General features: G+C 39.5%; 1 protein-coding gene across 5 annotated transcripts in view; it reads left to right on the top strand.

Moving 5' to 3' along the window:
• The window catches only part of LOC114467500 (solute carrier family 41 member 3-like), a 47,352-nt gene extending 45,677 nt beyond the window's left edge, over window positions 1–1,675 (top strand). For 3 of the 5 annotated variants that reach the window (XM_028453842.1, XM_028453841.1, XM_028453844.1), the window contains 2 exons: window positions 777–894; window positions 1,282–1,675. In XM_028453842.1, coding sequence (XP_028309643.1) covers window positions 777–894; window positions 1,282–1,364 — 201 coding nt within the window. In that variant the 3' untranslated portion in view covers window positions 1,365–1,675. Of the gene's footprint in view, window positions 1–776 lie in introns of all 5 variants that reach the window. The other 2 variants (XM_028453843.1, XM_028453845.1) reach the window with 1 other exon arrangement.
• The last annotated feature ends 19,638 nt before the right edge of the window (window positions 1,676–21,313 follow it).

Here is a 21,313-nt window from a genome sequence, read left to right as displayed (position 1 = left end):
AAAACACAAAATTACACTAAATGACTCACAAGACATATACAAAAAACTGACAAAATAGACTAAATGAAGACAATAAAAATACACAAAAACATTTGTTGTTTCCTTTATTAATGCTCAGGTTGTTCATTGTTCTCAATACAGACATGCATTTTTAAAATGACGCCTTCAATTCAGGCAATCACAGTTTTGTGGCCCCCACTGTGGTAGAAGCTGCCCATCCCTGATCTAGTTAATATATCGAGGTTAAAGACAGTGTTTATCTTGACCAGCACTGTATTAACTAAAGAAGTTTATAGAGCAGGAATAAATTGAGTAAGTTTGCCTTCGTTCCGTTGCTCATATGGTTTTGTATTACAACATTCATTCAGCCTGCAATAACCCCTTCCCCTCTTGGTTTTACTAATTATATGACAATGAACTGGCATTTCAATTTTTTTAAGCTACTTATCTGTAAGTTTTGGAAATATCCTCTTTCTTTTCTAACTTTGTGATTTCTTCCACAACAGTTGCCACTAATAACTAGTTTGCTGCCATTATGTAGAACAATGGTAATAATCATGAATAGAATTTTAGTTTGTGTTTTCTTCAATAGCCTTAAAATAAATCTTGATTGTTTTTGCATTTGTCAGTTTTGGATGTTCCATTTATGTTTACGTCTTCCTTAGCTGTAGGAGTGTTTACTACAAATGTTTGAACCACACCAGGTGGAGTCAGTAGGATGGTATGTTAGTTCATGCGTCGTCCCATCATGAATAACATGATGTGATGTTCCTCAGGTGGGTATCCTGCTCTATGTTGCTGACCTAATCGTGCGTCTGATGTGGCGACGCAGTCTGGACCCTGACAACTTTTCCATCCCGTACCTGACGGCATTGGGAGACCTGCTGGGCACAGGTTTCCTGGCCCTCTGTTTTCACTGCGTCTCATTGGTTCAAAGCAATGGTTTTTGATCAATGAAATATAATTTTTAGGATGAAATTACCTTACTAAGGAATCACATAGTGTACAGGGTTACAGCGTTTTACAGTTAGGATTAATTCAGGTGACGGTTTATTTGTCCATGCTTTTCGTATTCGGATGATTTAGGTCAAAATAAATTTTATTGTTTTTTTCTGCTCTAACACTAAGGTAAGCTTGAGTTTACATTAAATCCTTTGAAACGCACTATAGATCTTACCTAGGATCTTACTGTTTTCCATCTCAGCCTAAACTACTCTGATTATACTGTATCAAAGCTTCTGGACAACATGACCACACATCAGCGTGTCATTTCTTCAACAGGCCTTTACTATAACGTCCTGTTGGTAAAATCTAAACCACTGACTGCAGTGAGCTCTACTCTACATCAACGCTGGACTGGATGAATCAACTGTCTCTCTCACAACACTCTGACTGTTTATGAACTCCTGTCTAAAGAGGAAATACCATTGGTCATTAGACAAAATGACAGTTAGGGTTACTCACATGTTAGTTTAAGTCCACTATGAATGTTTTACTGCATCACCCACATAATGTCTCTTTTTGTACTGTGTGTCAACCAATCTGATATTTTATCTTATCTGTTGGACCTTTGAAATGCTGGAATAGAAAAAATGTTTTTAAGTTAAATAATATGGAAACACTATTAAAATTTATTTTTCCCAGTCTGTACAGGTTGAGAAATACATACAAACCAGCTTGTTTACTTGATTTCTGGATCAAAGACTGAGGATCACACATTTTTATCACGACTGATGAAAAATGTAATTTTTTTCCTACACAGAAAAATATCAACGATCTCTGAAACGGGCCTCCACATTGAGAACCAATGATAATTATTTTTTCTGTGAAGTGGTTTTCCACTCTTTAACATATTGATTACAAAATTGCAACTAGTTAAATTGTTCCGACTAGACAGAATCACGGCTCTGAATAAAGTTTTTGTAATTATAGGAGAAACAGTTTGGTATAGATGCCTTTTATGATTTATGTGGCAGTAGCTCCCTTTAAAGTTTGCTAATTTGCAATTTATCCCCTAATGTATATTTCAGTGTTAAATAAATCCTGTGTTGACAGTAAATATGAATGAATGGTTTAAGAGAATCAAGACGGTAATTCAAAAACAATTGTTGCTCTTTAAAATTTGATAATGAAATAATAGAGCAATGTATTACCAAAGTTACTTTATCAGGTTAATAAGCTGATAAAACCAAACCTTCCACACACATCTTTCAAAACTCAACAAAATGCAAATGTGTTAATCTATAAAAACAAAGTTGGGTAGTTTCTCTACCATTAAAACTTGGCTGCAGTCACTTTAAAAGGAGCCTCAGTGTTGATGTATGCCACCGTCGTGGAGTTGTCCATCCTCACCAGGACATGATGTACCCTGAGAGACGGGAAGAAGTGGATCAGCGAAAGGACCACTGCTGACAGTTCCAAGTAATTCATGTGAGTGCGCTGGAGGATCGCATCTCAGCGACTCCTCACAGACCCGCCCTCGCGGGTCCCACCCCAGCCTGTCAGGTTGGTGTCCGTGGGGACCACCTTCCTGGACGTAACAATGCCCATAGGCACCCCGTCCGTCAGGAAGCCCGGGGCACACCATTGGTGGTGGAGGGCGACCATGGCTCAGGTGGAAGTGGGTCGTCCTCTGATCGAGAGGTTGGGGGTTCGATCCCAGTACCTGACCATGTGTCGAAGTGTCCTTGGGCAAGACACTGAACCCTAAGTTGCTCCCAGTGGTCGACTAGCGCCTTGCATGGCAGTCCTGTCCCACTGGTGTGTGAATGTCAGAGTGATTGGGTGAATGAGCTGATATGTAAGTCCATTTACCATTGGTGCAGAGCCGCGCTCTAGCGTAACCAAGATCCACAGTTGGAAATTCCTCATGTGAAAGCGACTGAGGTGTATTGACTGCGCTGTATGATATTCATTTTATGCAATATACCTTTTCACTTAAATATGTCGTGCTGCCTGGACACATGGTTTCACAATAAATCCAGTCACCTTTGAAGCTCTGCTGTTGGAATGTTTATAGACTTGTGACACTTGACCTCCAATTCCAGCTGTGTACCATAAACGAGTCTAACTTAGGCCTTCCTTCATTGATACATGGGAGTTTTACCACCGTAATAAACATTTGTTGCTTCCTTTCTTTGTTCTAAGGCTAAAGCCTTAGACTCCACCTGTTGGGTTTCAGGTTTCTTGTCAGTTCATATACGTGATTGCTTGGCTGTTTTTGCTCCAGAGCATAATCTGACCGCCATTGCTCTCACAGGCCTCTGTCTCTGTCCTGTTTTTTGATCTTGCTTGTTTTAATAAACTTTGTATTCTTTTGCAAGTCAGTTTCAACAAAGACCTTTTTTCCACACTACACCTTTTTGACCATCTGAACACAATCTGAACTGAACAGATTGACCCAGCTTCCTCAACGCTTCCTCAGCAAAGCAATTGCAGCTTCCGTGCAGTGCACAAACACCCTCGGGCTGAACGGGAGAATTCAGTACTCGTAACTCACCCCCTGGAAAGCAAACCGTAGGTACTTTCTGTGAGGGGGATAAATTGAAACGTGGAAATATGCGTCTTTGAGGTCATCAGACGTGAACTAATCGCGCTGTCGCACCAGACGCTGTAGGGTGTAATGCGTGAGCATCCTGAAGGAGTATTTCCTCAGGTGCTTCTTCAGGGCCCGTAAGTCCAGGATGGGACGGATCTCGGACCCCTCTCATTTGGAGATCAGAAAGAACCTGGAGTAGAAACCCTCCCGAGACAGAGCGGGAAGGACCACTGAGATCGCTCACCTGCGCAGCAAGGACATGATCTCCTCTTGTAATTCATGGGCCAACTCTCCGTGGGCCCAAGAGTGATTCATGCCAGCGAAACAGGGGGAGACAAATGCAAACTGCAGCCTGTAACCCTTTTATATTGTCCGTAACACCCAAGGCTGAGCCGCGAGCACTCTCCTTCTCTCCATCCTCAAGGAGAGAGAGGTCAAGCACTCTTGTTTACCCACTAAAAGTGGAGCCATACATGGAGCGATGGCGCCCTCTCCCGGAGGCAGACCATAAGCGACCGGAGAGCCCAAAAGTGGCGTGACGCGGTCCACTTTCGGAGGCCACCCGCACAGCCGGAGGCTGCCCAACTGTACAACAGTGGAGCCCTCTCGCGGCAGCAGGCCGTACGTCACCAGAGAGCCCGTCCGCAGCACGCTGTAGCCCTCTGCCCATAGCCGCTCGACCAACAACAGAGGGATCTCTCGCACAGCGGAGGAGCCCCCTGCCGGTGGGACAAGGCAAGACCCCCCGGGGCAAGCACACACTGCTCGCTCCAGGGGACAGGGTGACGACAAGGAAACCGCTATTTCTGACCAGGATGGGGGCAGAGCCTCCCTGTGAGTGGGAATAATGGGATCCGTTATCATTCTTCTTATAGTGGCAGATATTGCATTCATATGATGCGCCCATGGCCTGTGAAGTGTGAGCGATGAACACATCACTCTGTTTTGAACATGTGTGTGAGTGCGTGCTTGTGGGCATGCAGGAGGGGACAACAGCCAAACATCCTGCAGAACCAGTGTGTCTCTCCCGAACAGCAGAGGGTCGAGCCTTGGCAGAGGGGAAGACGGGGCGTGAACAGCTTGAGAATGCACGCATGAAAGCAAAGGGGATGAAGCTAGAAAACGAGGGAACGTCAGTTTTGTCATCAGAGGGGAAGAAAGCTGTCAGGCAGTTTTTTCTTCCTCCTCGTCTGTGAGCGCTCAGTAGGCTGTGCTGGAGCAGCAGCAGCCGCCGGAGCTGCAGGGATACCGGGCCAGGTAGGCGGGCCTCGGTCGAGGCTGTTGCGGGGCCGGCCGATGAATGGAATTTCTCGCCGCTTTAAACTGCAGACCCTGGGGAAGAGTCTGGGGAAGAGTCTGAGGAAAAGCCCTTCGTCGCTCCGGTTGAGACGTGAGCGGGGGTTTCCTGGGGAGACGGAGGCAGAGAGCCTCATTGTCTCTCTTTTTCTCCTTGCAGCGCTGCTGCATGGAGGACAAAGCAGAGCCGAAAATCCCCTGGGGAACAACGAGGGTATCCAGAATGTTGCTCTTTTCTACGTCGGGCAGTTTAGCAAGGAGCAGACAGGTCAGACGGGAGACGGTCCACTCTGGACGTAACACGGGTCTCCGAGGAGACACAGCGGGCTGTGTGCGCAAAGAGACACTCCACCGGTGGCATATGAAGCAGTCCGAGGCTTACATCACCTCACAGTTGAGGGATGAGGCACCTGACACAGGGGTTTTCCCGGGGAACTGACGGTCCTTCCAGTGACGAGCTACTTTGTTTGTCTCGTTTGTCTTGTAATTTGTCTCGCAGCGCCGTTCGAAAAGGGGAGCTTCTTCCCTTTGTAGCAGGACCTGGTCGTTTCAGTCACCACGGTGGGCCACGGAATGGCCAGCCAAGCCTCAGCGCATTTACACACTTCCACTGTGTCCAGGCTGGGAGGATAGGAGACGGGCACGGAGTCCTCCAATTCCTCCTGGGAGGCTACAGAGGCGGCATAAAGCCCCCCCGGAGCTGGGGTGATGAAAGGTCTGTCCTCCTTGTCCACACCTGAGCCAAGAGGGTCAGAGGAATCTTCATCAAACTCTCCACAGTCAATCACGTGGACATCCACGTGAAGCGGTGGTATACTAACGGTCACGACAGTGGAACTGTTTCCTGGGCTCGACACCGTCGCTGCCCAAATTTTGTGTATGTAGCTTTGCATATACGTATGACAATAAAGAATAATGTATATTCTATATTAAACCGCAGTGTTTGTTTTACTTGTGAGGTCTTATAGGGTAGGAGGAGCCAGGTTTGTCAGGAGGAGGAGTTTCCGCGATGTGACGTCACAACGCCAGAGCAATCCAACTCGCTCATTTGGAGCTGACTTTACAAAATGTGGACTAACTAGTAACTAATGTTTATTTATATAGCACCTTTCACAGACCGAGGTCACAAAGTGCTTTACATATCCACTCATTCATACTCACATTCACACACCAATTGGTCCTCTGAAGTGGTGCCACCAGGATTCAATTCCATAGTACAGCACAGATCCCCACCCCTGCAGTCACTTCAATCGTCCGTGATGAGTCGCTTGAAACAAAGTGGCACTTTTTGATACTCCATCGCTCCAGTGACACCATAACCAGGGAACTGCGTGTGCGTGGAGCCGCTGAAAGGGAAGAGAATGGGCTGATCACTTTTTCTCTGACCGTACGTTTACAGCACTTATCATAAAGGGTCGCTTGAGATTGCGTTATTTACATTGATTTTGAATGTAATCTAGTTGCTTCAGTTGAGTTCAGTGTTAGGCTTCGAAATCAGTTTGTGACAGATGACGTATATGACAATCAATGGCCTTTATGTTAGCCTTCAATTAATTGGCTCAAAATTTACGTAATTAAGTATTTTTAATACTATATATGTAACTGTATGTACAACCCCAGTCAAAAAAATCTAGAATCACAAGTCTTGGAGAATGTTCATTCAGTTGTTTGATTTTATAGAAAATAATTGGAACGGCACCAAACAAAAGTTCCAGCATCATCACCTTGCCCATGCAGATTTGCATTTCATCACTGAATATGACTTTCATTCAGTCATCCACAGTGCTTTTCCTTAGCCCATTGCAACCTTTTTTCTGTTTAGGAAATTATATTTAAGTTGCTCTGATGACTTGTGACAAGTCCTGGAAGTCATGTGTGAGATGATCCCAAAAGGAAGTGAAAATCTCCACACATTGAACTAAATAAAAATCATGTTGAGGCTGAATCCTATGGAGGACGAGGATTGCCGCAAATAAATACCTCCAAAACCAAGCAGACTGTCCTTGCCATCGCCACACTGCTGGCCAGGTGTCTCATTCTGCTTAACTGGAAACTCCCTCACCCTCCATTCCATCAGAGGTGGGTTAAAGATCTCTTATTGTAAATTAAACCGGAGAAGCTAAGATTATTTCTAATTTTTTAATATTATTGTTATTGTTTTTTTGTTTTGTTTTTTTACTGTGTATTGTTTACATGTACTTTGTATTATTGATATGTCCTTGACCATTACGCACTGATAACTGCTCTCCAAGGGGTGTTACGGGAGGGAGGGAAGAAGGGATTTGGCGGGAAAAACCAAAAGAAAGTTCTCTCTTTTTTCCCTCTGCATTACACTGTATTGAATTGTTACCTGTGAAACTGCCTCCAATAATAACAATGTTTTTAAAAAAGAAAACTGGCAGACAGCTGTCAGACGGGAGGGGGTTTCTGTCCGTCATCCATACTCTGCAGTGAGAACTTCAGACAGGAGAACTTTGACAGGACAGGTCAGACAGTCTGGATCAGATCTGGAGCTGTTCCCTCAGTCTTTAGTTTCCCACCTCATCTCCACAGATGTGTGAAACGTATGTTATGTGTGTAACATATTTATTGTGTTTGACATGGGTTAGGGTTATAGGGTTACCCCTAACCCATATACACTCACAGAAATGAATCATGGTAGAGTTTATTTTTAAGCATATAAATCTATTAGATTTTATTTAAATACTCATATTTTTAAAATGTATGTTTTGAAATGAATTATAATCTGTATAATTCTGTCAATTCTAAAACATATTAAATGTAATTACATAATACATATTAACATGGTTTAAATAATCAAAGCTGTGAAACAAACAAGATTATTTTATTTAAAATGTATGTGATTGGTTTACATACAACTTGCCCAGAAGTGAAATCGGAAAACAGGAAATGACATCATTATTTTCTGCTGGACACCATCATCACACAGACTGTGGGGCCTCAGGCTTAATGGTGAGTAATCCAAGTGAATCCGAGTCATCCTTTGTTTACTTACATCCATCTGTGCAGTTTGTCTCATATTACATTAATATAAATTAATTGATGATCAAATTTATGTAGTTTGTGATGATTGTAAGCAATTTTATATAGACCTGCTGTGTACCGGCGCTCGCTAGCTAACATATGTTGTTATGTAGCTAACATTTATTTATTGTTTGTTGTGTGTTAGTGTACATACGACAATCACGTGATATGTTTATTTTAGTGGTTGTTAAAATAACTTTCCATCCCTGTTTCTGATTAAATAAGCTAAGCTGCATGAAGTTGTTAGGAAGAGCACATGGACTGTCAGCAAAAACAAAATGGCCGCCGGAAGTGCCCCGCAAGCATGATCTGGTTTAAACTGCCCTAAAATTAAAACTATATTAGCTAGAGCGGTGTTTTTTTTTTTTTTTCAGCTGAAAGCTAAGAGACTCACCTTTCAGCACATAACATATGTACAAGAGAGTCGATTGAAATATAATAAAATTTCACTCTGTAGTGTCTAATGTAGCTATTTCAGAAAACATTAAACAACGGGAGTATCCGGTCAATTTTTAAAATAAAACACTGTGACTGACAAATACGATATACGTGTGCTTTTGACTATGTCATATGTCATCCTTCTGTCCTTTGTGCCAGATGTAATCAATTTCCCTCCAGGTGTGTCTTATAACATGTGGCGTTCATGAGAATGGGATGGACATTTGGTCACATTGACCTTGACCACCAATAGTTCATCATTGAGTCCAATGGGTTGTTTGTTTTGAATTAGAAATTCCCTCAAGGCAATGGTGTTAGTGCTGTCACTTATAGGAAGTAAATCCACATGGTCCGGAGGAGCCTGAGGTCAAGGGTCGGGTCCTGGCACCTAAGCGCCTCCAATATGCCAATGACGACAATTCTGCCCCAAACAAGAAGGTGAGGACACGGAAACTATAAAGCAGCAGTTAGTAATCGACACCTGTTTTGGAAATGTTATTTAGAAGGAAAGACTTTTCAGATTATGTCAGTAGGTTTTGATTCTTGATTCTGATCAGCTTGATTCTTGCGTGTGTGTGTGGGGGGGGGTCACTAGGATGCATGTTGTGGACTGTCTGCTTATGAACTCAAACGCCTCGAGAACATCAGAGAGAGGGAAGCCTTCTTGTCTTCCTTGAAGTTGTTGCAAGTAAGTGGACATGTTGACTGGAACTCTAAACAACACAGGATGTAGTGCTGGGCGTTTTGACCAAAAATTGATATCAGTTTTTTTTTTTAAATCATATCGGTTTCACAGTATTTGACTTTTTTTTTTTTTTTTCCAAGCATGACTGGGTGTTATCCTCATTTATAGAGAATAATTACTGCAGTAAATTAGCTTGAAATGACATCTCACTGTCATGAGGGGGGAATATTATAGAAAAACATTAATGCCAACATTAGTATTAGAAAATAGTCTGGCGAAAGCCAGACTAAGTTCAAGATTGATCTGACGGCGGAAAAGAAACCGCCGTCAGATCAGGTTGGCGAAAGCCAGACTAATTAATTAAGGGAAGGAATGAGAATGCTGGACTGTTGCAGTAAAATACTAAATAATAAAATACTCTTTATTGTGCTAGTTGTGCAACTTAAAAAATCATGTTGTTCTTTATCCATAAATAATATTGACACAAATAAACAGAATGGTGATAGTGTTTGTAATGTCATTCCACCGTTTGCTTTTCTTGTCGAAGCTCAACAGTGAGAGAACACACACATCACACATATAGCTTTATTGTGTGTTACCTCGTACCACAGTGTAACTTCACACACACACATAAAGCATGGAATTTTAAAAAATTGTAAAAGTAGTGTAAAATCCTTTAAAAAAGAAAAAAAAAATATGAGACACAACATGCCGTTCTTTAGCGCGACCCTCATTGTGATTTAACAATGCTCAAACACCACTTTTTAATCATATTTAAATAGTTGTTGATCATTGAAAGTACAACTCCATTTATACATAATGTAACTTTTTGACTTTTTGTTTTGTTTTTTCAGGTTTTTAGGGAGTCAATGATCTTCAGGTCATTGTGACCTTGAACTTGTGTCCATCTCATTCTCATGAACGCTATATCTACAGTGCCTTAAGGGGATTTCTTCAAATTAACACACACTTGGCCTCAATGATGAGCTGCTTAGAATTTGGTGCTCAAAGGTCAAGGTTAGGGTGACACAGCTCAATGTTCTCTGTTCCCTCCATCTTTCAGGACATCGAATGCAGTGAGGCCGAGGCAGCCATCGCAGGGACGACCATGGCAATTTACACCGTTCGTGCTGAGGGTGATGGTCCTGGTGGACAGTTTGCAGATGTCGGTGTGGTCCTGGAAGGGGTTGAAGTGCTCCACAACCTGCAGAGCATCAACCATGCATGCGTGATGCTATATGGGTTGATATACGCACTTAACCTAAGCTATCCAAAAAGCTTGAAAAATACATTTGAAGTTTACCAGAAGATCCTGATGGACCTAGAATCTTCCAAGCTTTCCCCCACAATACGAGCACTGAAATTTAAATTCCTCAGGTGACTCTCTTTCTGGGGTGGGGCGGGGATGGAAGGATGAAGTACAGGAGGAGCACGGCCATATACGTTTGCAACCTGGAAGATTTTCAGAGTTTACTTTTAAAAAGTGTTGAATATTGTTGAGCCTGTAGAGTTTGTTCTAGATTTTATAAAAAGCAGGTCCTTTCAATATATCGTTGCAGCAGATACTTGATTCTAGAGTTATTGATACCCACACACTGACCAGCTTAAAAAGCAGCAGTATTGCTCCATAAGAGATGGTGTATACTTGAAGGAGATGAGTTCAAGCTTTGTTCCTGTCAGGTGATGAGTTTAAACTTTGGTTAACCTTCCTAACTTGCTTCTGTTCAATTGAAGTTGGAAAACATTTTTCATGTTTTATCTACAGCAGTAGATGACTTGTTTGAAGAGCTACACTATCTGCTGAGTACAGGTTTAATAAATTTTTTGAATCAACAAGGTGGTCTGATTGTATGCATCATTGAGATATTGTTGAATGGAAAATAATAAAAAATTATTAGATAATCATAAAAATACATAAATCAAATGCATTTTGATTGAATCTAAGCTTAATTGTTATGTAATTCAAACACATACACAATCATCTCAAATAGGTAACCTAATAGAAAAAATTGATTTGATATTAATCATAAAAATACATACATTTTATATATTTTGATTGAATTCAAGCTTAATTAGTATGTATTTCAAACACATACACATTATGAATCTTGAATAGGTAACCTAATTACTATGTAATTCAAACAAATATACTTTATGTATTCTGAATACATAATCCGATTAATATGCATTTAAATTCAATAAATTGTATTAATACTCAATACATAAACCTGGTGAATATGTATTTCAAATGAATAGGCTTTATTACACTGATGCATATGCATCATGTAAAGTTTATTAGATGGAGAAAAAAAATTAAATGGAACTTTGTCATGTAATTATTTCACATAAATCTTAAAAGTTAGGGTTAAATATTTCTGTGAGTGTAACTGTATATATATATATGTGTCTGTAGGTATATATTTATGTATATATACAGTGTATATAAATGATGTAGATATATGTTTATAATTGCCCCCTGTACTGATACCTGTGTGTATATGTATTTTCGTAAATGCTCCCTGTACAGACATCTGTATGTAAATATTTTCAGCAATCAATGAATAGTAAAATGATTCATCAAAATCAAACAAATGTAAATGTTTGTCATTTTTATTCAGAAAATACACCTGTCACATTCACGCTCCAGGATCAAGTTATATATTCATATAACCAGATTGTTTCCAGAATAAATAATGTTAATTTTTCAATATTTATCCACACAATAAGTGATACATACATTGGTAGCTGTAAAATCTCTTAAAAACATTAGAAAATGACATCAAATATAATCATCAAATTCAAAGTTACATACATTGTTTTGATGCCCATTTGTTTCACAAATATATGAATGTGTGTGTGAATGGGTTAATAAAAAATAATCACTCTTATGTCTTTGGAGAAAAAGCACTTTATTAACTTTGGTCTGTTCACTTGCATTAGTTTACAGGACAGCTTTGCCTTTACCAATATGGCGGACACGCTGACGTGTCGGAGCAACGGACCAACCCGCTCAATGAGGAGTCAATGTATTCATGTCTTCGGCTTATGCCCCAAGGTGTGTAATTGTTCTAAAAAGTCATTTTAATGTGATGAAGTGTGTTTGTTCTTGGGGTTCTTTAACCAGCGACGGATTCGTTTCAAGAATGATTTCTGTTTTGAAGCTTCCTTCTCATGCACTTGTTGTTGCAAGTTATGTAAGGCGTCTTGTGTTTGAGTGAGGGTGGCATTCAGGGCGGATATGTTAATATTTTTGGCCTGAAGTTTCCTCTTTGCTTTTTCCAGTTTTGTCTGTAATTGCACCAGCTTTTGTTGGGTCTCGCTGTTATTATTGGAGTGAGTTTCCACTAATTTTTCATTCTCCTCCACCAGTTGGTTGCATCGCTCTTTCTGGGTTTTTAAGTCACTTTCTGTCTTCTTGAAAGTGTCCTTCATTTCTAAAATGTGAAGATGCATCCGTTTTAATTCATGATTATTGTCGCTGATGATCTTCACTTTATTGTTGATCATTTCAGACAAATCAGCTTTTTCTGTAGCCCACTGCGTCTTCTGAGCCTGGAATTTGTCATGTAGCTCCTCCAGTGAAAGTTGGAGGCTGGTTTTTTCTTGACTCTGGCTCAGAAGTTTGGTGTTGATTTGTGCTTCTCGAAGCAGGTTGTCCTCCAACTGCTTGTTTGTCTCCTCTAATTGTTTTTTTGACTCCTCCTGTAAAAGTTTGAGGTTGGAGATGTTCTTGTTCTGCTCTTTAATGATCCAGTTGGTTTCCTTTTCAGTGTTTAGCATCTTTTCCAGGTTCTTTTTATTGATGCTGTCGGTTTCATTTTTTGCCTGATCCACTAAATCTTGGAGGTCATTGATTTGATTCTTCAAGTCTTGAATCATGGAATTTGATTCTTTCTCCCGATTAAGCATCATTTTTCGCTCTTTTTCCCATTGGTCGTTTTGTTTTTGATCCTGTTTTGAAAGAGCAAGTTTAAGGTTGGTGATTTCCTTATCTTTTTCTTCCACTATGGACATGTGACGCTGCTGTACACATCGGATACAGCCTGGATAAGCTCGGTCCAAAATTTGTTTGCATTTAGCCATGTTTGGTTTTTTCTTCCAGTCGGGTGAAGCTTTCAGAGCCACTTGAGCAGCAGCAGCAGCAGCAGCAGACTGTTTTCCACTGGCTGGTTTCTTTGTGTTAAGCTTCTGAGGAGGCTTGCAGTAGGTTGAAGCCCTCTTGTCTCTGTTGTATGAGGGCTCAGGTTCATCCAATTTGGGACGACCCCTATTCCCTAAAGCTTGGTTTGGTTTAGCCATATGGTGGAATGTAGCCTCGATGTTTTCGTCAGATGAGGAGGATCCATCACTGTCAAAATCATCTGCAAAAGTAACTTTCTTTGTTTTTTTCTCCATTTCTAATGATCCACTACTAAGTAGATTATTTGAAGCAAAGAACTCAAGTATTTCAAGCTTTAGAAGTCTGTGTCTGCAGTGAATAGAATCCAAGTTCACAGTGAAAGGAAGTGGCTTTGAACTCCTGTTTTAGAATGTGACCTGTGACATCATTGCCTTTCATCATCTTTGGGTTGTCACATTTTAGAACCCAGTATTTTATTCATTGCAATAAAAAAAAGGGCTGATGACGTCATCGGGAGCTGGTGACACATCAAAGGACTCAGTAGCACTAAGTGTGCCATGGTAACGCGGTATTGCTAAGTACCATACTTACAATTTTGTTTTCTTTAATATTATGATTCATTTTATTTTACATTTTTTGTAATCTGAAGTAGATGGTACCAAGATTCCCACCCTCCAGTACAGTAGGTGGTGATATGCACCTATTCAAGTTCCTTGTGACACGCCATGAACCAAGAAAGAAACAAACATTTATTAAACTAATTTCATCATTATAATGTTGTGGGAAAGAGCACAAGCAGAACCAAACCACCAGAGATCACATTCATTTTCACCAGAAATGACCAAAAACATGTCAGGCTGTCATTAGAAAGGCTTATTTATTGAAACATAAAAGTGAAAAAACACTCCATCATCACTTTTTATATTCACAGTTAACAAATGTTGGGAACTTAGGAAACAGAGAAAACTCAACACTTTAGACTAACCGTGTCTGTTTCACATCACTACTCACTTAGTTTAATCTCTGTGAAAGTACAACACACTTGTTTCTTTGGAGAAGGATTTTGTGTAGTTGGTCATCATGTGTGTGAATGGCTTTCAGTCACAGCTTCTTGTAAATCATGGATGTGGTTCCACACGGTGCTACACACCCTGCTTACAAAAACTAAAACACAGCACTAAACACTCGAGGCTTGGATAAAACATGCAACATGTTTAAAGACTCCAGATTTTAGCTCTTTCAACCCAATCATATTGCACTTATCAAAGTTTGGAGGTGCAGGGACCAACCTGACCACAGCTATGTGCTTGTTTACTCAGCACCAGCAGCATCTATTCACCCAAAGAGACACATCCTAATGACACGAGGGTGAGACTTTTTCTGGAAATTATATTTAAGTTGCTCTGAAAACTTGTGACAAGTCCTGGAAGTCATGTGTGAGATGATCCCTAAAGGAAGTGAAAATCTCCACACATTGAATAAAAATCATGTTGAGCCTGAATCCTATGGAGGACGAGGAGTGCCACAAATAAATACCTCCAAAACCAAGCAGACTGTCCTTGCCATCGCCACACTGCTGGCCAGGTGTCTCATTCTGCTTATTTTTTTTTTCTACTGTGTATTGTTTATATGCTCTTTGTATTATTGATATGTCTTTGACCGTTACGCACTAATAACTGCTCTCCGAGGGATGTTACAGGAGGGTGGGAAGATGGAGGGAAGGAATGATTTGTGGCGAAAAACCAAAAACCAAAAGAAAGTTCTTTCTCTTTTTAACTTTTGCATTACACCTTATTGTATTGTTATCTGTGAAACTGCTTCCAATAAAAAGAGTCATTACAAAAGTAAACAGTGCGAGGGGTTTTCTGTCCGTCATCCATACTCTGCAGTGAGAACTTCAGACAGGAGAACTTTGACAGGACAGGTCAGACAGTCTGGATCAGATCTGGAGCTGTTCCCTCAGTCTTTAGTTTCCCACCTCATCTCCACAGATGTGTGTAACGTATGTTATGTGTGTAACATATTTATTGTGTTTGACATGGGTTAGGGTTATAGGGTTACCCCTAACCCATATACACTCACAGAAATGAATCATGGTAGAGTTTATTTTTAAGCATATAAATCTATTAGATTTTATTTAAATACTCATATTTTTAAAATGTATGTTTTGAAATGAATTATAATCTGTATAATTCTGTCAATTCTAAAACATATTAAATGTAATTACATAATACATATTAACATGGTTTAAATAATCAAAGCTGTGAAACAAACAAGATTATTTTATTTAAAATGTATGTGATTGGTTTACATACAACTTGCCCAGAAGTGAAATCGGAAAACAGGAAATGACATCATTATTTTCTGCTGGACACCATCATCACACAGACTGTGGGGCCTCAGGCTTAATGGTGAGTAATCCAAGTGAATCCGAGTCATCCTTTGTTTACTTACATCCATCTGTGCAGTTTGTCTCATATTACATTAATATAAATTAATTGATGATCAAATTTACGTAGTTTGTGATGATTGTAAGCAATTTTATATAGACCTGCTGTGTACCGGCGCTCGCTAGCTAACATATGTTGTTATGTAGCTAACATTTATTTATTGTTTGTTGTGTGTTAGTGTACATACAACAATCACGTGATATGTTTATTTTAGTGGTTGTTAAAATAACTTTCCATCCCTGTTTCTGATTAAATAAGCTAAGCTGCATGAAGTTGTTAGGAAGAGCACATGGACTGTCAGCAAAAACAAAATGGCCGCCGGAAGTGCCCCGCAAGCATGATCTGGTTTAAACTGCCCTAAAATTAAAACTATATTAGCTAGAGCGGTGTTTTTTTTTTTTTTTTCAGCTGAAAGCTAGGAGACTCACCTTTCAGCACATAACATATGTACAAGAGAGTCGATTGAAATATAATAAAATTTCACTCTGTAGTGTCTAATGTAGCTATTTCAGAAAACATTAAACAACGGGAGTATCCGGTCAATTTTTAAAATAAAACACTGTGACTGACAAATACGATATACGTGTGCTTTTGACTATGTCATATGTCATCCTTCTGTCCTTTGTGCCAGATGTAATCAATTTCCCTCCAGGTGTGTCTTATAACATGTGGCGTTCATGAGAATGGGATGGACATTTGGTCACATTGACCTTGACCACCAATAGTTCATCATTGAGTCCAATGGGTTGTTTGTTTTGAATTAGAAATTCCCTCAAGGCAATGGTGTTAGTGCTGTCACTTATAGGAAGTAAATCCACATGGTCCGGAGGAGCCTGAGGTCAAGGGTCGGGTCCTGGCACCTAAGCGCCTCCAATATGCCAATGACGACAATTCTGCCCCAAACAAGAAGGTGAGGACACGGAAACTATAAAGCAGCAGTTAGTAATCGACACCTGTTTTGGAAATGTTATTTAGAAGGAAAGACTTTTCAGATTATGTCAGTAGGTTTTGATTCTTGATTCTGATCAGCTTGATTCTTGCGTGTGTGTGTGGGGGGGGGTCACTAGGATGCATGTTGTGGACTGTCTGCTTATGAACTCAAACGCCTCGAGAACATCAGAGAGAGGGAAGCCTTCTTGTCTTCCTTGAAGTTGTTGCAAGTAAGTGGACATGTTGACTGGAACTCTAAACAACACAGGATGTAGTGCTGGGCGTTTTGACCAAAAATTGATATCAGTTTTTTTTTTTAAATCATATCGGTTTCACAGTATTTGACTTTTTTTTTTTTTTTTCCAAGCATGACTGGGTGTTATCCTCATTTATAGAGAATAATTACTGCAGTAAATTAGCTTGAAATGACATCTCACTGTCATGAGGGGGGAATATTATAGAAAAACATTAATGCCAACATTAGTATTAGAAAATAGTCTGGCGAAAGCCAGACTAAGTTCAAGATTGATCTGACGGCGGAAAAGAAACCGCCGTCAGATCAGGTTGGCGAAAGCCAGACTAATTAATTAAGGGAAGGAATGAGAATGCTGGACTGTTGCAGTAAAATACTAAATAATAAAATACTCTTTATTGTGCTAGTTGTGCAACTTAAAAAATCATGTTGTTCTTTATCCATAAATAATATTGACACAAATAAACAGAATGGTGATAGTGTTTGTAATGTCATTCCACCGTTTGCTTTTCTTGTCGAAGCTCAACAGTGAGAGAACACACACATCACACATATAGCTTTATTGTGTGTTACCTCGTACCACAGTGTAACTTCACACACACACATAAAGCATGGAATTTTAAAAAATTGTAAAAGTAGTGTAAAATCCTTTAAAAAAGAAAAAAAAAATATGAGACACAACATGCCGTTCTTTAGCGCGACCCTCATTGTGATTTAACAATGCTCAAACACCACTTTTTAATCATATTTAAATAGTTGTTGATCATTGAAAGTACAACTCCATTTATACATAATGTAACTTTTTGACTTTTTGTTTTGTTTTTTCAGGTTTTTAGGGAGTCAATGATCTTCAGGTCATTGTGACCTTGAACTTGTGTCCATCTCATTCTCATGAACGCTATATCTACAGTGCCTTAAGGGGATTTCTTCAAATTAACACACACTTGGCCTCAATGATGAGCTGCTTAGAATTTGGTGCTCAAAGGTCAAGGTTAGGGTGACACAGCTCAATGTTCTCTGTTCCCTCCATCTTTCAGGACATCGAATGCAGTGAGGCCGAGGCAGCCATCGCAGGGACGACCATGGCAATTTACACCGTTCGTGCTGAGGGTGATGGTCCTGGTGGACAGTTTGCAGATGTCGGTGTGGTCCTGGAAGGGGTTGAAGTGCTCCACAACCTGCAGAGCATCAACCATGCATGCGTGATGCTATATGGGTTGATATACGCACTTAACCTAAGCTATCCAAAAAGCTTGAAAAATACATTTGAAGTTTACCAGAAGATCCTGATGGACCTAGAATCTTCCAAGCTTTCCCCCACAATACGAGCACTGAAATTTAAATTCCTCAGGTGACTCTCTTTCTGGGGTGGGGCGGGGATGGAAGGATGAAGTACAGGAGGAGCACGGCCATATACGTTTGCAACCTGGAAGATTTTCAGAGTTTACTTTTAAAAAGTGTTGAATATTGTTGAGCCTGTAGAGTTTGTTCTAGATTTTATAAAAAGCAGGTCCTTTCAATATATCGTTGCAGCAGATACTTGATTCTAGAGTTATTGATACCCACACACTGACCAGCTTAAAAAGCAGCAGTATTGCTCCATAAGAGATGGTGTATACTTGAAGGAGATGAGTTCAAGCTTTGTTCCTGTCAGGTGATGAGTTTAAACTTTGGTTAACCTTCCTAACTTGCTTCTGTTCAATTGAAGTTGGAAAACATTTTTCATGTTTTATCTACAGCAGTAGATGACTTGTTTGAAGAGCTACACTATCTGCTGAGTACAGGTTTAATAAATTTTTTGAATCAACAAGGTGGTCTGATTGTATGCATCATTGAGATATTGTTGAATGGAAAATAATAAAAAATTATTAGATAATCATAAAAATACATAAATCAAATGCATTTTGATTGAATCTAAGCTTAATTGTTATGTAATTCAAACACATACACAATCATCTCAAATAGGTAACCTAATAGAAAAAATTGATTTGATATTAATCATAAAAATACATACATTTTATATATTTTGATTGAATTCAAGCTTAATTAGTATGTATTTCAAACACATACACATTATGAATCTTGAATAGGTAACCTAATTACTATGTTATTCAAACAAATATACTTTATGTATTCTGAATACATAATCCGATTAATATGCATTTAAATTCAATAAATTGTATTAATACTCAATACATAAACCTGGTGAATATGTATTTCAAATGAATAGGCTTTATTACACTGATGCATATGCATCATGTAAAGTTTATTAGATGGAGAAAAAAAATTAAATGGAACTTTGTCATGTAATTATTTCACATAAATCTTAAAAGTTAGGGTTAAATATTTCTGTGAGTATATATATATGTGTCTGTAGGTATATATTTATGTATATATACAGTGTATATAAATGATGTAGATATATGTTTATAATTGCCCCCTGTACTGATACCTGTGTGTATATGTATGTTCGTAAATGCTCCCTGTACAGACATCTGTATGTAAATATTTTCAGCAATCAATGAATAGTAAAATGATTCATCAAAATCAAACAAATGTAAATGTTTGTCATTTTTATTCAGAAAATACACCTGTCACATTCACGCTCCAGGATCAAGTTATATATTCATATAACCAGATTGTTTCCAGAATAAATAATGTTAATTTTTCAATATTTATCCACACAATAAGTGATACATACATTGGTAGCTGTAAAATCTCTTAAAAACATTAGAAAATGACATCAAATATAATCATCAAATTCAAAGTTACATACATTGTTTTGATGCCCATTTGTTTCACAAATATATGAATGTGTGTGTGAATGGGTTAATAAAAAATAATCACTCTTATGTCTTTGGAGAAAAAGCACTTTATTAACTTTGGTCTGTTCACTTGCATTAGTTTACAGGACAGCTTTGCCTTTACCAATATGGCGGACACGCTGACGTGTCGGAGCAACGGACCAACCCGCTCAATGAGGAGTCAATGTATTCATGTCTTCGGCTTATGCCCCAAGGTGTGTAATTGTTCTAAAAAGTCATTTTAATGTGATGAAGTGTGTTTGTTCTTGGGGTTCTTTAACCAGCGACGGATTCGTTTCAAGAATGATTTCTGTTTTGAAGCTTCCTTCTCATGCACTTGTTGTTGCAAGTTATGTAAGGCGTCTTGTGTTTGAGTGAGGGTGGCATTCAGGGCGGATATGTTAATATTTTTGGCCTGAAGTTTCCTCTTTGCTTTTTCCAGTTTTGTCTGTAATTGCACCAGCTTTTGTTGGGTCTCGCTGTTATTATTGGAGTGAGTTTCCACTAATTTTTCATTCTCCTCCACCAGTTGGTTGCATCGCTCTTTCTGGGTTTTTAAGTCACTTTCTGTCTTCTTGAAAGTGTCCTTCATTTCTAAAATGTGAAGATGCATCCGTTTTAATTCATGATTATTGTCGCTGATGATCTTCACTTTATTGTTGATCATTTCAGACAAATCAGCTTTTTCTGTAGCCCACTGCGTCTTCTGAGCCTGGAATTTGTCATGTAGCTCCTCCAGTGAAAGTTGGAGGCTGGTTTTTTCTTGACTCTGGCTCAGAAGTTTGGTGTTGATTTGTGCTTCTCGAAGCAGGTTGTCCTCCAACTGCTTGTTTGTCTCCTCTAATTGTTTTTTTGACTCCTCCTGTAAAAGTTTGAGGTTGGAGATGTTCTTGCTCTGCTCTTTAATGATCCAGTTGGTTTCCTTTTCAGTGTTTAGCATCTTTTCCAGGTTCTTTTTATTGATGCTGTCGGTTTCATTTTTTGCCTGATCCACTAAATCTTGGAGGTCATTGATTTGATTCTTCAAGTCTTGAATCATGGAATTTGATTCTTTCTCCCGATTAAGCATCATTTTTCGCTCTTTTTCCCATTGGTCGTTTTGTTTTTGATCCTGTTTTGAAAGAGCAAGTTTAAGGTTGGTGATTTCCTTATCTTTTTCTTCCACTATGGACATGTGACGCTGCTGTACACATCGGATACAGCCTGGATAAGCTCGGTCCAAAATTTGTTTGCATTTAGCCATGTTTGGTTTTTTCTTCCAGTCGGGTGAAGCTTTCAGAGCCACTTGAGCAGCAGCAGCAGCAGCAGCAGACTGTTTTCCACTGGCTGGTTTCTTTGTGTTAAGCTTCTGAGGAGGCTTGCAGTAGGTTGAAGCCCTCTTGTCTCTGTTGTATGAGGGCTCAGGTTCATCCAATTTGGGACGACCCCTATTCCCTAAAGCTTGGTTTGGTTTAGCCATATGGTGGAATGTAGCCTCGATGTTTTCGTCAGATGAGGAGGATCCATCACTGTCAAAATCATCTGCAAAAGTAACTTTCTTTGTTTTTTTCTCCATTTCTAATGATCCACTACTAAGTAGATTATTTGAAGCAAAGAACTCAAGTATTTCAAGCTTTAGAAGTCTGTGTCTGCAGTGAATAGAATCCAAGTTCACAGTGAAAGGAAGTGGCTTTGAACTCCTGTTTTAGAATGTGACCTGTGACATCATTGCCTTTCATCATCTTTGGGTTGTCACATTTTAGAACCCAGTATTT

This window comes from Gouania willdenowi, chromosome 7, assembly GCF_900634775.1.
Source record: "Gouania willdenowi chromosome 7, fGouWil2.1, whole genome shotgun sequence".
NCBI lineage: Eukaryota > Metazoa > Chordata > Actinopteri > Blenniiformes > Gobiesocidae > Gouania > Gouania willdenowi.
Note: the sequence above shows the minus strand (reverse complement) of the source record. Positions and strands in the feature narration are given on the sequence as shown.